Genomic DNA, 13,871 nt, shown 5'->3' on the forward strand with positions numbered 1-13,871 from the left:
ATCCCCCTCTATCACCATCATCATCTCTATCACCCCACAACCTCCTTTATCACTTTCATTCTCTATCTCTACTCACTGTTATTATCCTTTTCACCTCTTTCACTCTCTACCCTCTCATCATCATCATTATCATCATCTCTACTTCTTCTACTACTCTCTTTCCCTCTGTATCATCTCTATCATCATTATCAGATTAATCAGAGCTGTACAGACTGCAGAGTCAGCTATTCAATCTCATTCATGAATTCAAAGAGATGTATATGACATCATATGAGATTTTATTACAGAGTATTTAGCAGTATATACTATAAACACAGAGATCAAAATATGATAGAGATAGTAAGAGAGAAGTAGAGATAGTGAAAGTGATAGAAGAGACTGTAGAGTAGTAGAGATAATGATGATGATAGAGAGGCTAGAGAGTGGAAAAGGTGATAGAGAGAAGTGATAGAGATGATAGAAATGAGAGAGATGATAGAGATGGTAAGAGAGAGGTAGAATGGTAAGATGAGAGTAGAGATAGAGAGTGGAAGTGATAGAGAGTGCTGTGAGGCGGTAGAGACAGTGGTGATGGTAGAGGTGGTAGGAGTGGTAGGGGTGGTAAGAGGTGATAAGGGGTGGTAAGGGGGGCTCGGAGTGGAAGAAGTGTAGAGGTGGTAGAGGTGATAGGGATGGTAAGAGAGTGAGTGGTAAGATGGGGGTAGAGTAGAGATATGAAGTGGAAGTGATAGGGGGGCTGTGGGGTGGTAGAGGCAGTGGTGGTAAAGGTGGTAGGGGTGGTAGGGGTGGTAGGAGTGGTAGAGGTGATAGAAGTGGTAGGGGTGGTAGGGGTGGTAGGGGTGGTAAGAGTGAGTGGTAAGATGGAGGTAGGGGTATGAAGTGGAAGTAATAGGGGGTGCTACGGGGCGTTAGAGGCGGTGGTGATGATAGGGGGTAGATAGAGTGATGCAATTGGCAGGCGCCACTACGTATCCATGGATTTTTGATGGGGTGCACGTGATGTCACATGAGGTCACGTTACAGCGTTTTTTGCACGGAAAAGTTGGTTTTTCTTTAATATATAGAGAGATTATCCTCATTCACACTATTCTTTATTATTGTCTATCAAGATGAACCTCCTTGCTGCTCTTGAATCTTCTGCTACATCTTCAAAGCAATTAACCTGCAATCAATGTTGAGATATTTTTCTTCTTCAGTCTTGATTGAACTTATGAAAAGACCTTCAATCATCTTGAGATTCAATACAGATGCAATCTGAGTGCAGCTACTTCTCAGAAGCATACTGATCACTCTATTCTCTGAATTTGAACTCAATTGAGACTGTATGAAATCATACGAAGCTGTGAATACAGAAGAACCGTGAAGATGAGGAGAATCTGTCTTGTGAAGTTGTGATGCACTTCAAGAAGTGATTAGAGCTGTCTGAGATGTTATGAGAGAGGAGCAGCTACAGGAGCTTATAGCAGAGATGCCAGCTCACTGTCAGACAGTTATACAGGCAGGTGATGACTATACTAGATATGAATATGATTATTGATTCCTCTACAGATTATTCTATAATAATGAGAACGTGCTCAACGCGAGAATGCCACATATACCCCCTCCCCAGAATGATGGTTAGAATGCCACTAAAATATTAGGATGGAACTAACGAAAATACCGGGGCATACCGTAGTACATCATCGATTTAATGCTATCCGCCCTGACCAACTTCAACCAGTTCACCCTGTCCCGCCTCTGGATGTCCAAGGAGCTAGATATATATGGTGACCCTTTGCCATGTCCTCCGAGAGCCCTGATGCTCTCCGCCTGTCTTGTCGTTGGAACAACCTCTCCGTATGCTTCCACGAAATACCAAGGCACGGCCGGCCGGGTCTGAGAGCAAAAAACGGAATATCAAAGGCATTTGTGCCCTAAGGACAGGCAATTCCCAAGCAATGACTGCAATGACCCAGCCTCACACGCCCACTGACTGGGTCCATTATTGGCGCTTGATCCGCTGACGGAACCTTAGAAAGCTAACGGATAGTCCCTTCTGTTTGGCTTGGCACTTGCGGGAGGTTATTATATCAGGCATCTCAACGGAGCTACGGTCTGTTCTCTGTTCAGAATCGAAGAACTGCCCGCATCATGACACAACTGACTAAGAAGATAGAGTGTGGTATTTGCTATATACTATCTGCTCACAATCTACTACGGCGTGTTTCGTTTTTGCCAACCGCGGTCTACTTGAGCGGGTATCACTAAAGCTATGTGCTACTCTTGGACCGTTCGACTTCTTAATTCTAATATTGCATCACGGATTCAGTGACATATGAGCCAACTCGGCAGCTTCCCCGATTTCCTTTGTAAAGCTAGCCCGGAGGGAACAGCTTGTTCCTCATGAGTTTTGGATTTTCTCCTTCAGACAGCTTCAGCCTAATCGAAATATGCCATTATATCGTTAATTGCCGACATGGCCCCACGAGTGCAGCGCAGGCCATCACTGGGCTTCGTGAAGAGGTGCTAGATTTTTTGAGGATCTTCTAAAATGCTTCCATCTTATTCTCGAAGAGACGGATGAAGTTTCCTGCATCGAGCTCCGCGAGGTGGAAACTACATTAAGAGAATTTCGAGCGCATCTGGAAAAATATTCTGTTTTACAATAGCAGTCCTTAGGAAACGACCATCTCGAGCCACCAAGCCCGCGCGTGAGTATCCGCAGGTCAAGGGAGATTCTGATGAAATCGAAAAATGCGACTCGATTGGGAGAGGAGGTTGTCAGGCACTTGGCATGGGGAGAGAAGGACATTATAGCTTTGCAGGAAAGAATCGAGAGGCATAAGCAGTCACTGTGGTTGTACCTCATTTGGGCTATATCATTCGCAGCGAAATTGCGGGAAATTTGGTGGTTCTGACATGCGTTCAGGGAGAAAACCGCTGGTATCAGGATAAGACTGATGAGCATGGAAAAGATGCTTGCGGAGTTGCGCGCAGAGCCAACATCGACATCGATCAACGTGCCCACCCACTTGGATCGGGATGTTTCCTTTTCGTTCCCGATCGACGCAGGTGTCACATACGCAACGGACAGATATCAAGCAATTCTAGCTGCCATGGAACGCCAGATGGAATTCGCCATGCTGGAAAGGAACCGGGCAGACATTGGCGAGGACGAGGAGTGGGAGACAATTTGTGGTCAGCCTGATCTTTTCCACCGTAGGGTTCTCAACGCCATAGAACCCAAGGCAAACGCTTCGGCTCAGCATGGAAATGGATCTTGGCCTTCCCACCATGAATTCAACAAGGCTCTGCTTTCACAAAATGCGATTGAAACCCCACTGAAAAGAGCTTCCACTTGAAATGATGCTAGCCACCATGAGCCAACTAATCCACTTCCTCCCCTGTATGAAGAGAGAGGGTATCGGTTCGAAGCTGGATCAACGATCTCTACGGCGACTGAATCAACCTCACCGTTGCCTTCAGTGTTCTCATTTAACCCGCCTTTGCGAACTGCAACGACAAGCACTGTCGACAGCATAGATCCTCTGACGGCTAACACTAATGTTTCGGACATGAAGCGCAGACCCTCCTCGAACACACACGTCGGGAAAAACGGAAACACGAAGAGCAGAAGCTCCTGCCGCGGCCTCATATTTCTTTATCGAGTGAGACGGAGTTGTCGCATCGCCCTAGCTTTGAATCGTCAAATGGATCGGGAGGGCAAAGAAGTTGGAAAGCTTTACAGTTGAATGGCTGGGCAAAAGTGTATGTTGACCAAGTTCCATTTCTACGTCTATTAACTAATCCACTTTCCCCGTGGTAGTATTTGGGATGACTGTCCCTCTCCAGTTTAAATACTGCACTCTCGAAGCAGGCCATCGCAATGACGACCGTCTATACACTATTAATGCCGTTTATCTCCACGATTCCTCAACAGCAACTTCCCATTATAAAATGTTCAGGTAACGCTATTTCCATCTTATCAGGTGTTCGAACAGGAGCTAAAGTGACAAGCAGTATCATCAGCCGCGAGAAGGCCGATCCCCCACACGGAACCTCCAGGCCCTCAAGATGACTCTTCAGATGCTTTTCGCGTTTATTTCGTTAAACCTCCGATCATGAAACAGGGAGAAGAAAGAGTTCAATATTTCTTCAAGAAGCAAAAAGGTATCCTTGATAATGTGAACAACCCTGTATTTAATTCCATGTTTGACTCATATCTCTAACACTGTGTTCCTCCGCGGTAGACCAGTTCAGTTTCCAGAGTTGGATCTACGGCCGGAAACTTATTTTGGCTACTATCATACAAAAGATTTCTTCTACTCAAGGAAAGGAATCAGACCGACAGTACATTTGGATATAGGAAGCCACGTCGCCAGGACATCCTCGAGCTCTTCTTTATTGGCTACTGTGAGGTTCAAGAAGTACATTGAAATTAACGGTATATAATTTGATTAGTGAGAATCATGGAGAATCAAGATTGTCTCGCTAACCATCCTCTTTAGAAAAAGAAATTCTGCCCAACTACAAAACTTCGTCACGAAACAATGTTCTTGAACTAAAACTTCTCTCACTAATGCAGCATTTACATTTATCTCCTAGAAGTAAGTAACCATCTGTGCCACCCAACCGCTCCCAGCTTTGGTCCTTCGAAACAAGGATGCTTCAGCCTCATCATAGTAGCAAAAGTGATCTTTTCGATGTCTCTCCATAGATCTGTAAGATTTTATCCGTGCCCTGTCCGCCGCGAGCCCCATGCAAAGACATAGCTGACAAGTTCGTAGATCTTCCACGTATGGCGTTTTTAGCCTTGACCACCCTTGGCCCCTTGCAACCTCGTGGTTGTTTCCGGGCTTCTGTATGGGCCAAGGAATCTCTGACAGCTTCCAATACTTTCGTTAATTCTTCCGCCCTCCCATTTTCGTTTGGAAAGATCACAAGAATAAGTTGTCGGCAGTGCATTGTCTGTCTAATGAGGGGCTATGCACGGTGCACAAGATCTCAACACCGATGGAAACTCATCCTATCCTCCCTGTTTTCGTCGTTTACCATCTGACAGCATGTAACCGTGCTACTCCCCATGAACCATTGGCCGCCACATGAAATGCCGAGATATCCTCTGGGCTGATCAACCGTTGGCCAAGCGACTTGGTTTCCAGGCCGGACTTCCCGCCTCGCGTTTTTGACAGCTTCTAACTTATCATAGCTCCATACAAGAAGAATAAGACTCTCTCGAATTCACTTTTAACCGAAGGGAGAGCTTCTTGCCATGGACTTTTCTAGATCTATTTTACAGATGTGGCTTTCAATGACCTAGCGGTCGTTTTATTATGATCCTATTCTCAACAACATACTCTCTAGTGATGAAAATTTCCTATAGGTTTCAAGATCAAGAATCGCACAGAAAACTTCACCCATATTCCAGTGCGTTACTGAATCTTCAGAATGATCGTTTAGACTCAATTAATGGGTTAAATATTACAGGAGCTTCATTTAAGACGCCATCGAGTCTTTGATGAGCTCGATGCCACCCACTTTCAGGGTCTGGTTGTGTTTGTTGCCGGCGTAATCTTTTTCATAGATGGATATGACGTATGTAACGCATGCATCTTCGAATGCGGTCCTCAAACAGCAGTAAACAGGTTTACGCTTCAATATCACCTAACAGATATTCGGGGATCATAATCCCTATGCTTTCGCATGTCTATTGGCATGGAGCGATGCCCTCGGGAATCGAGACTGCTATGCGCGCTGCCTGCCCCCCCCCGTCAGAACCATTATCGGCCAATATGCACTCGGTGTTCTTGCGGACCTTTATGGCCGCCGCAAAATGTACGGGCTTGAACTGCTTGTCATTATCATCACAACAGTCGGGGTGACAATGGCTTCGGAAGGCGCCTCGCAATCAATGAACCTTGCTGGATGGCTAATCTTCTGGAGATTCCTAATGGGGATTGGGATTGGTGCTGACTATCCTCTGAGCGCAGTGATAGTATCTGAGTTTGTTCCTACCAAGTCTCGTGCTCGAATGATTGCCACTGTTTTCGTTATGCAGCAATGTTGATTGATACCTTATCACCACATTGGTGGCTCTTTTTGCTACATTGGCGAACAAGAATGGACTCCCGACCAATAATCCCTACATATGTCGACAGTATCAGATCATGCACTGATGACGAATTATGTCGACGGACAATAGATAGCATTTGGCGCTGGGTTATAGGAGTGGGGGCCATCCCGGCTGCCATTGACATACTTTTCCGGATTAGTATCCCTGAGTCCCCCAGACAGATATACCATGGAAGTTCTAAACCGGCCAGACGAGGCACTGGAAGATCTGAATGAAATGGGATGGAAACGAGCAACTCGTTCACCTCATCGTACACGCAACCCCGAGATGCAAACTTCCGAATCAAGAAGTCTCGCTTCCGAATATATTCCTAGCACAACACTGGTGGCATTTTCTCAAGCCAAACACAGCCCAGGGAACCGCGAATAATAGTGGCAATAACAATCATTCCAAAGCCCCTAAAATTACCGAGCACCGGGTATCAGGCGAGTCTAGCAGGGATGCGCGTAACAGATCAATACTCAGTCCGAATGCTCCTACTCTCCTCTCAGAAGCAAGCTCCATAATCACAGTTGATGGACCAGCAAGACGATCTATCAAGAACTATGACAATTCAGACATTGATGAGGAGAAACCAAGCCGGTGAGCATGATTCTACACCAGCTTCATAGAACTCTTCCTCACCAAAGACCACTGGCCCACTTTACTGGAGACCTCTCTCTCCTGAGCTTGCTTTGATTTCGCCTACTCTACTATGCCCTTAGCCCAAACTCCTACAAAGTAATTTCCGAAATCTTCAACGAAAAACCCCTGAAATTCACGCGAGATCCAGGTGGCTCCCCTCTTTCCCTCCCTACTCGCAGCGTCTACACCGACCTCCTCGAAAACTTGTGGCACACATCTCGCCGCGTACAATACAGCTATTCATCTTCCTAGTCCTAACTGCCATCCTTATCGCCATCGGCGTAAGTTTCGAAACCGTAAGCCATCACACCTCCGTCCCACCCATTAGCTTCCTATACATTCTCAGCCAGATATTCTTCAAAATTGGCCGCAATTTTCACTACCTTCATGGTCCCCGCGAAGCTTTTCCCCACCCGGTTCCGTTGCACCGCCCACGGCATCTCCTCTGCAGCGGGCAAGATTGCGTCTGTGGTTGTGCAGGCGTTCGTTGCATTCGCACCCATTGGGTCCTACCGATCTTCGGATCCTGGTGCGGAATGGCTGGGGTATGTTATTATTATATTCGTGCCGTTTATGTTACTTGGGGTTGCGGTGACAAAGTGGTTGATTCCGGAGACGCGGGAGAGTGATGGGTCGAATACACTGCTGGAGCAGTTGGAAGATGTGATTAAGATGAATAGGCAAGTTAAGTTTTCGTGTGCGTCGGCGAGGAGAGGTGTTAGTGGTCTAGTGCTAAGCCTTTTGACTGCTTTTGTTTCGTCCGATCTCGAGAAAATTTTTCCCTTAGACACTGTCTGAGCAAGTGGTAATCATTGTAATAAGATATCATAGGCGCTTTTCCAACACTTTCTGTCAATCACACCTAATATGCACAGTGCTTGAATTCTATGGATTTTACATATTTCTGATCTGAGATCCAATGGCACTACATTCCGAATCTATACATAGGGCGAAACAAAAATGAAGTGCAAATCATAACTCACACAGGTGAAAACAGATATCGAACTGTACTAGGAGCAAAGCGAAGAAAAGGGAAACATCTGAGCCCGTTGACTAACTAACTAATCAAGGCCCACCTGTCGTTTCCTCCACTCATTCCGTTTGTGCTTCAACTCTCTGAACAAAAGAATACGCGAATCAAGGACCTCAAAGTCAACTCCAATTGTTTCACATAAATCCTCCAGCTCTTCAGCCTGGTCCAGAAATTCCTGCGGGATCCCCGGCTCCGGCCCGTTTAATGTCATCATAATGCCGGGTTGATTCCGCTCGTCGTTTCTGGAAAATTCGCCCTCAATCTTTAACTCGCTGAGCCGGGGTGTGTATTGCGAGAAGTTAGAGGGTTCGACCAGATTCTTCAGGTGCCTGATGACTCCGGCATAATGACGTTTGGAAACGTTGGCCAGCGTAAGTGACTCGAGCGAAGCGGGGAGTATCGTTGACAGCCGCTTGTGATCTGTGGGGTTCAATAGGGCGTCGTCGTAGTCGTCGCCTGTGCTGCCCAGCGCGTCCGTACCTATCAGACTCGTGGCTAAGATGTACAGTGATTTTAACACAGAAAAGCCGGCCAGGGAGCCAAAAGTCTCGTCATCTCCCTGGTAGGACTGCCCATTGAAATAGTAGTCGTCATAGCTGAGCCAGAGGTTTTCGAGGCTGTGCTTAACGTGAGCGAGAGAGCGGGCGAAATCTCCCGGGAGGAAACTAGAGTCATATTCAAAGGAGTCGGCGTGTTCGAATCTGAACGATGTGAGATTTTTGCACAGCTTGATTTGCCGGACGAAGCCATTATTAGTATTGCTTCTCGAAATATCTATTTCGGACACGGTCGAAGTTGTGGGCTTGTTTTCTGAATATGCTAAAATAGTTGCACGGTCATCATAAACGCTGATTGGCTCTTCATCTTCATACTCATCATCATCATCATCATCGGGTTTCATTGGTATATAATCTGTAATTTGTTCGCCAGCAACACGGCGGACGGACGGAAAGAAAAAGAACGGCTCTAACGCTTCGGATTCAAGAGAATTCTCGCTATCATACCATTTGGCGAAGACGTGAGAGAGGCGGGTGAAAGCTGGCCGGGAATCAAAGGGCGGTAGACGTGCTGCCGCACGTTCGACAAGTCTCCGTGGGAAAGAGCATTCATATGGCACAGACAACCTCAATTCCTTCAAATTTGGGACAGAGAAAAGGAGTAGACCGACCCATGCATCCTCATTGCCGGCTGAGAGATGAGCCAGAAATTTTGGTAGCGCATGTTCGTCGCTGGCAGTGTAGAGCCCCTGGGCCGCGTTGCGAATAAGGTCTTGGTCAAAGAGGAGCTCCGAATTTGGAGATGGAAGGGTCTCAGGTGGGTCATAGCTGTTTCTCCTATAGCTGAGCTCCGTCGACCAATCGTTAATCTCAAGAGTTTGAGTGCATGATGCAATATGCGGGTTGCGGAGGAGCGTTTGAACCAGAGCAATCACAGTCTTAGCGCCTACATCTTCCAGTTTGATATCGAGGAAGACGAAGCGGAGAAACAGCTCAGAGAAGGCACGAGAGCATAGTGCAAGGTGTAGCCGATGGATTGGGCGTTTGATACCCAAAGCAATGTGGAGTAATATCTCGATGGGGAGATTGCTTAGGCTGAGGGGAGACATTGCTTTTCAAAACCCCTCGTTTTCCGTCCTAGAATCCATTCTTCGCTTCTTTCCCAGTCGATATGCTGGATAAGAGGGGGAATACGAGGTCCAACAAAGCATTCACCTGGAGCTACCAGCTGTATTCTTGTTGCGATGGAGAAGAGATCCAGCTCGCGGAAATTGAGGGTTGCCTAACCTCTCCTTGGCTTTCGAGCTGATGAAGTGCCCCACGAACACCAGCACTCCACTCTTGTCGGTTTGCTCACTTCTTTCGGATTTCAAGACCAGTGGCAGCAAACAGGAACTTGGGAAGCTAGTGCATGGCCGCGTCTGGCCGATGTTCGAACCAAGGAGTGTATCCCCTGTATCCCAACGAGCTGGGAAGCGAAATGCCCAGTTCATGTCGCGTCCATGACCCTCCCCTCCCTGCACGGTAGCAGTTAGCAGGCTAGGATAGTTTGTGGTTGGCTTCTCAAAACTTGGTCCTAACTAAGTTAACTAACACTAGGGTACCGAAACCATTCATTCGATGAGATATGAGTCTGTTGTTAGGGTTAGGGCTAGGGCTAATGTCCCAATCGGGCAGTTTGCGACAACCAGTTGCTACAACGTCTATGAAAGAGACGCCACAGGCTTGAAACCAGGTGAAACGCAGAGCAGTTGTCCGAAACATTGACTTTCAAAGGCTTCCCCGCATTTTGCGCATCGCAGGGTGGGGGTTTGCAGCCGAAACTCTAACCGGGAGCTTCTACGCCCATCTCTCAACTCCTTAAACGTCAGCAAGGATACTCTCCATGTAGAACCATGGATATTCTTCCGAGAAAACGTACTAACCATCCCATGTTCCCGAATGCGGGGATTGAACTTCGGGATATCGATGTCCCTGGAGCGCTTCCGTTCGTATAACTCGCGGAGTTGCTACCTACGAACAAATCTAACAAGCATATAAGAGCCTAGGATCTTCCCCGCTCGATAAGAATTTACCGTTCAGGGTCTCCTCATTCAGCACTGCCATACTCCCTACGTCCTATTCAAAGTCGCATTGCTATTTCACTACTACTTTACTGCACCTAAGCATCAGGTCTGGTCTACTTCTACAATGGGTCTAACAGGCATTCGCACGGCCATGAAGGTCGACCTCAACAAGCCTGCAGGTGAACAAAATGGCTTGCATGTATGTTTACTAGATTTTATATCCATAAATTTCAGTTAATGTGGCCTTCCCATAACTCTCGTCTCGCTAACCATGTTATATCTCTGTTATATAGAACCGCTGGCATCCAGACAGTAAGTATTAGCCAATTGATAAATGGCGTCTTTCAGGCGCATTCATGCGGGGTAGTGAAGCTAACATGCCTCCCCCACTCCAGTTCCCTCATGCGCGACGATCAAGAACGGCGAAGTCGTGAAGATCGAATGCGTCGACTGGACTGGAGGGCAGATCAAGAACGATGATTGCGCAGACGACATGCGTGATATCGACTTGACTCGCGTGCATTATCTGACAGGCCCCTTCGAAATCGAAACCGCCCAGCCTGGTGATGTGCTCCTCGTTGAAATCCAGGACGTGCAGCCATTCGAGGATCAGCCGTGGGGTTTCACCGGCGTCTTCGATGCGAAGAATGGAGGTGGCTTCTTGGATGAGCACTACCCCCATGCGTATGTAAACAATTAAGCCGATCCCCTTGAAAAAGGGTTACGATGCTAAACCCCTTTGCAGTGCAAAGGCCATCTGGGACTTTGAGGGCATTTTCTGCTCGTCCCGCCACATCCCTCACGTCCGCTTTGCGGGATTGATCCATCCGGGAATCCTAGGCTGTGCGCCTTCCGCTGAGGTTCTCGCAGAGTGGAACAGACGCGAGGGTGAACTTATCTCCACTCATACCCATTTGGATCGGGTTGTGGCGAAGCCCCCCGAGCCCATCAACGTGCACGCGGGCAGTGCAGATGGGGAAATCAAGGCGAAGGTCGGAAGAGAGGGAGCTAGAACTATTCCTGTAGGTCACTCTCTGGAGCCGAGAACATATATGTTCTGTACAGAAGATGCAACCACAGATTCTAACAATGACAACCCAACATAGGGCCGCCCCGAACACGGTGGAAACTGTGACATCAAAAACCTCAGCCGTGGCAGCAAAGTCTATCTCCCAGTGCACGTCCCCGGCGCCAAATTCTCCGTCGGCGACTTGCACTTTTCCCAGGGTGATGGCGAAATATCCTTCTGCGGCGCCATCGAGATGGCCGGCGTGATCACCATCAAGTTCAACGTGATCAAGGGCGGCATGGCACACATGGGCATGAAATCTCCCATCTTCCACCCTGGCCCCGTGGAGCCGCAGTTCGGCCCCGGCCGCTACCTGACCTTCGAGGGCTTCAGCGTGGACCATACCGGAAAGCAGCACTACCTAGATGCCACGGTTGCGTACCGCGAGACCTGCCTGCGCGTCATCGAGTATCTGCGCCGTTATGGCTATGATGACTATCAGATTTATCTGCTGTTGAGCTGTGCACCTGTGCAGGGGCATATTGCGGGGTTGGTGGATATACCCAACGCGTGCACAACGATGGGGGTGCCGATGGATATTTTCGACTTTGATATTCGTCCTGAGTCCGATGTGGTGAAGCGAGATATGGGGTCTTGTGCATTTACGAGTGATCAGATGAAGAAGTAGTTTTTTGCGCGCCGAGTAGGGGGGGCAATGAGAAATTCTCGTGTTATTTTCTTGTGCGCATTATGCGTTTGTCTGGATATCTATGTGAAGCTGGCCATCCAAGGATGAGATAATGAGTTATTAGTAAACTATTTTCTTTCCTTGTTCTGTTCCTTTTCGTTTCTCCGATTGATATGCGGTTGTTCAGAAGAAGGGGGAAGCATCGTCGATAGTTATTTTTTTAGTATGCAGAACTTGAGTTAATCACAGCTAGTAAAGCAATAGTTTTACAAGCTGCTAGACACTATTCTTTCTCCCAAGTGAAAGCAAAGAAAAGCAAACAGAACAGAAAATAAGAAATTATATACGGAGTACTCCGTACCAAATATTAAAAGTCCAACAAAAATGCTGAAGGACATGAACAGTTTAAGTTCTAATGTCATAATAAGGCGCTAATAAGTTAAATCAATGAACTTACAATTTTTTCAAATAGGTGACCACCAAATGACAAGTGGCGTTTACAACGCCCTTACCTAATATTCACCCTAACATTCCGCTCCCCAGCCCACTTCACCGCCGCAACAACCTCTTCTCGTCCCGTAGCATTGACTACGTAAACCGGATACCCGCCAATCGAGCAGCCCTTCTCTCGTGTCCGCGGGTCACCATTGACGCTAGTCCCATTCTCGAAGTTAGAGAGGCACGAATCACCAGCCCAGGTTGGGTAGTCAATACTCCTAGGGTCCTGTAAGTGGAAGCTTGACGCATGCCATTGGGCAATAATGGAGCTGCAGACAGTTGAGTCGTAGGTAGGCTGCGATTTATAGCAGGCTGGTGGAAACGGCGCGGATGAGTTTCCCATTAATGGTGTTGTTGAAGGTTTGCCACTCTCAGGGACTGGGGACTATGTGTGATATGAGTTATGATTGTCTGTGAAGGGCGTGGTTTAGATGGAAAATCCATGTACCATATGCACGTTTGTACGTGCATCTACTTACGCATTCACAGTCCAGGGGCGTTGCCTTGACTGAAGTTGAATAGAGGTAGAGAATGGCGCAAGACAGGAGACTCCGAACAAGAGACATATATTTTCCCGAAGGTCCACCTCTTATGAACATGCTGCTCCCATTCTTATCATGCTTACAGAATGCAATGATATGACTGCATTTCTCTTGCAGACAAGTGCCACAAAGCATGATTACTGCAATATTATCAATCAGCTGCTCAAGAATGTTCTATTTGTCCAGCAAAGGCATGAATAGAGCCACATCTGGGACGATTATTCATCTGTCTTCATTGACACAACTCAGTTAGTTGATTCAGCCCAATCCCTTGAAGGTACTTTGATGTCTGTTTTCCAGGGCTGAAGAAAGTCTGCATGTAGCTGACTCAATGATTTGATGCTCAACCTATGCAAGAAAGTTAATGAATTGCTGGCTTTCAAATGGCTGTTTCAACAACTGGGATATCTTTTGACAAGAAACAATCTACCTAGGCTCCACTGAAAGCATTGATTGAGACTCAGCTGTAACAACCCTTGGGCACGCTGAGTCGGATTTCGCTCCACCAAAATCTGCCATGGGATTGACCATGTTCCCCAGCTGTGTCTTTTCCTCTATGCAGGAAATAAATACTCTGTAAAGGAAGTAAGCAATGTATGATGGCGCAATGATCCAGGGCCTCAATGCAAACAAGAGCAGGAAGCAATCAAGCAGTGGTTTTGTTTGGTCTGTAATGATTCAAGTTTATACCCCTGAATCACAATAATAATAGATCATTTCCCTCATTCCCCTCCAATCCCCTTCTTGTCAAAATTCAATAGTGGCATGAGACCAGCAAATCATGCAGATTCATGAAGCTTGT

At 47.1% G+C, this 13,871-nt stretch overlaps 5 protein-coding genes across 6 annotated transcripts; 3 read left to right on the forward strand and 2 right to left on the reverse strand.

Annotated features, from left to right (window-relative positions):
• Positions 1 to 2,945: 2,945 nt before the first annotated feature.
• Positions 2,946 to 3,341, forward strand: BDCG_06540 (uncharacterized protein; the record flags this gene model as incomplete). The annotated part of the gene is made up of 1 exon (XM_045422283.1): positions 2,946 to 3,341. The coding sequence occupies one exon, from the start codon at positions 2,946 to 2,948 to the stop codon at positions 3,339 to 3,341; it is 396 nt and encodes a 131-aa protein (XP_045277960.1).
• A 1,740-nt stretch (positions 3,342 to 5,081) lies between these two features.
• BDCG_06541 (inorganic phosphate transporter) lies at positions 5,082 to 7,534 on the forward strand (the record flags this gene model as incomplete). Its single annotated transcript, XM_045422284.1, has 8 exons — positions 5,082 to 5,160; positions 5,363 to 5,406; positions 5,467 to 5,574; positions 5,651 to 6,041; positions 6,252 to 6,362; positions 6,427 to 6,694; positions 6,817 to 6,942; positions 7,087 to 7,534. The coding sequence occupies 8 exons, from the start codon at positions 5,082 to 5,084 to the stop codon at positions 7,532 to 7,534; spliced, it is 1,575 nt and encodes a 524-aa protein (XP_045277961.1).
• BDCG_06542 (uncharacterized protein) lies at positions 6,511 to 9,836 on the reverse strand. Its single transcript, XM_045422285.1, has one exon. It carries the CDS (start codon positions 9,373 to 9,375, stop codon positions 7,798 to 7,800), a length of 1,578 nt encoding a protein of 525 aa, XP_045277962.1. The 5' UTR covers positions 9,376 to 9,836; the 3' UTR covers positions 6,511 to 7,797.
• BDCG_06543 lies at positions 9,732 to 12,446 on the forward strand. 2 transcript variants are annotated; one of them, XM_045422287.1, is made up of 6 exons: positions 9,815 to 10,253; positions 10,308 to 10,531; positions 10,626 to 10,644; positions 10,728 to 11,016; positions 11,078 to 11,354; positions 11,439 to 12,446. In XM_045422287.1, the coding sequence occupies exons 2-6, from the start codon at positions 10,457 to 10,459 to the stop codon at positions 12,027 to 12,029; spliced, it is 1,251 nt and encodes a 416-aa protein (XP_045281735.1). In that variant the 5' UTR covers positions 9,815 to 10,253; positions 10,308 to 10,456; the 3' UTR covers positions 12,030 to 12,446. The 2 variants fall into 2 exon arrangements, with proteins under 2 accessions (XP_045277963.1, XP_045281735.1); XM_045422286.1 differs by having other exon boundaries at positions 9,732 to 10,531.
• BDCG_06544 (isoamyl alcohol oxidase) lies at positions 12,000 to 13,209 on the reverse strand. Its single transcript, XM_045422288.1, has 3 exons — positions 13,007 to 13,209; positions 12,487 to 12,912; positions 12,000 to 12,119 (listed from the first exon to the last, which is right to left on the reverse strand). The coding sequence occupies exons 1-2, from the start codon at positions 13,202 to 13,204 to the stop codon at positions 12,538 to 12,540; spliced, it is 573 nt and encodes a 190-aa protein (XP_045277964.1). The 5' UTR covers positions 13,205 to 13,209; the 3' UTR covers positions 12,000 to 12,119; positions 12,487 to 12,537.
• Between the last annotated feature and the right edge of the window lie 662 nt (positions 13,210 to 13,871).

The sequence above is a fragment of the Blastomyces dermatitidis genome (assembly GCF_000003525.1).
Source record: "Blastomyces dermatitidis ER-3 genomic scaffold supercont1.7, whole genome shotgun sequence".
Classification (NCBI taxonomy): Eukaryota; Fungi; Ascomycota; class Eurotiomycetes; order Onygenales; family Ajellomycetaceae; genus Blastomyces; species Blastomyces dermatitidis.

Excerpts from the sequence above, each read along its gene's own strand:
- BDCG_06543 (XM_045422286.1), top strand. The coding sequence starts at position 10,457 with ATGGGTCTAACAGGCATTCGCACGGCCATGAAGGTCGACCTCAACAAG. Across the intron at positions 11,017-11,077 it reads GATGAGCACTACCCCCATGC|TGCAAAGGCCATCTGGGACT; the intron begins GTATGTAAACAA and ends ACCCCTTTGCAG. Across the intron at positions 11,355-11,438 it reads AGGGAGCTAGAACTATTCCT|GGCCGCCCCGAACACGGTGG; the intron begins GTAGGTCACTCT and ends AACCCAACATAG.
- BDCG_06544 (XM_045422288.1), bottom strand. The coding sequence starts at position 13,204 with ATGCTTTGTGGCACTTGTCTGCAAGAGAAATGCAGTCATATCATTGCA. Across the intron at positions 12,913-13,006 it reads CGCCCCTGGACTGTGAATGC|TCCCCAGTCCCTGAGAGTGG; the intron begins GTAAGTAGATGC and ends TATCACACATAG.
- BDCG_06542 (XM_045422285.1), bottom strand. The coding sequence starts at position 9,375 with ATGTCTCCCCTCAGCCTAAGCAATCTCCCCATCGAGATATTACTCCAC.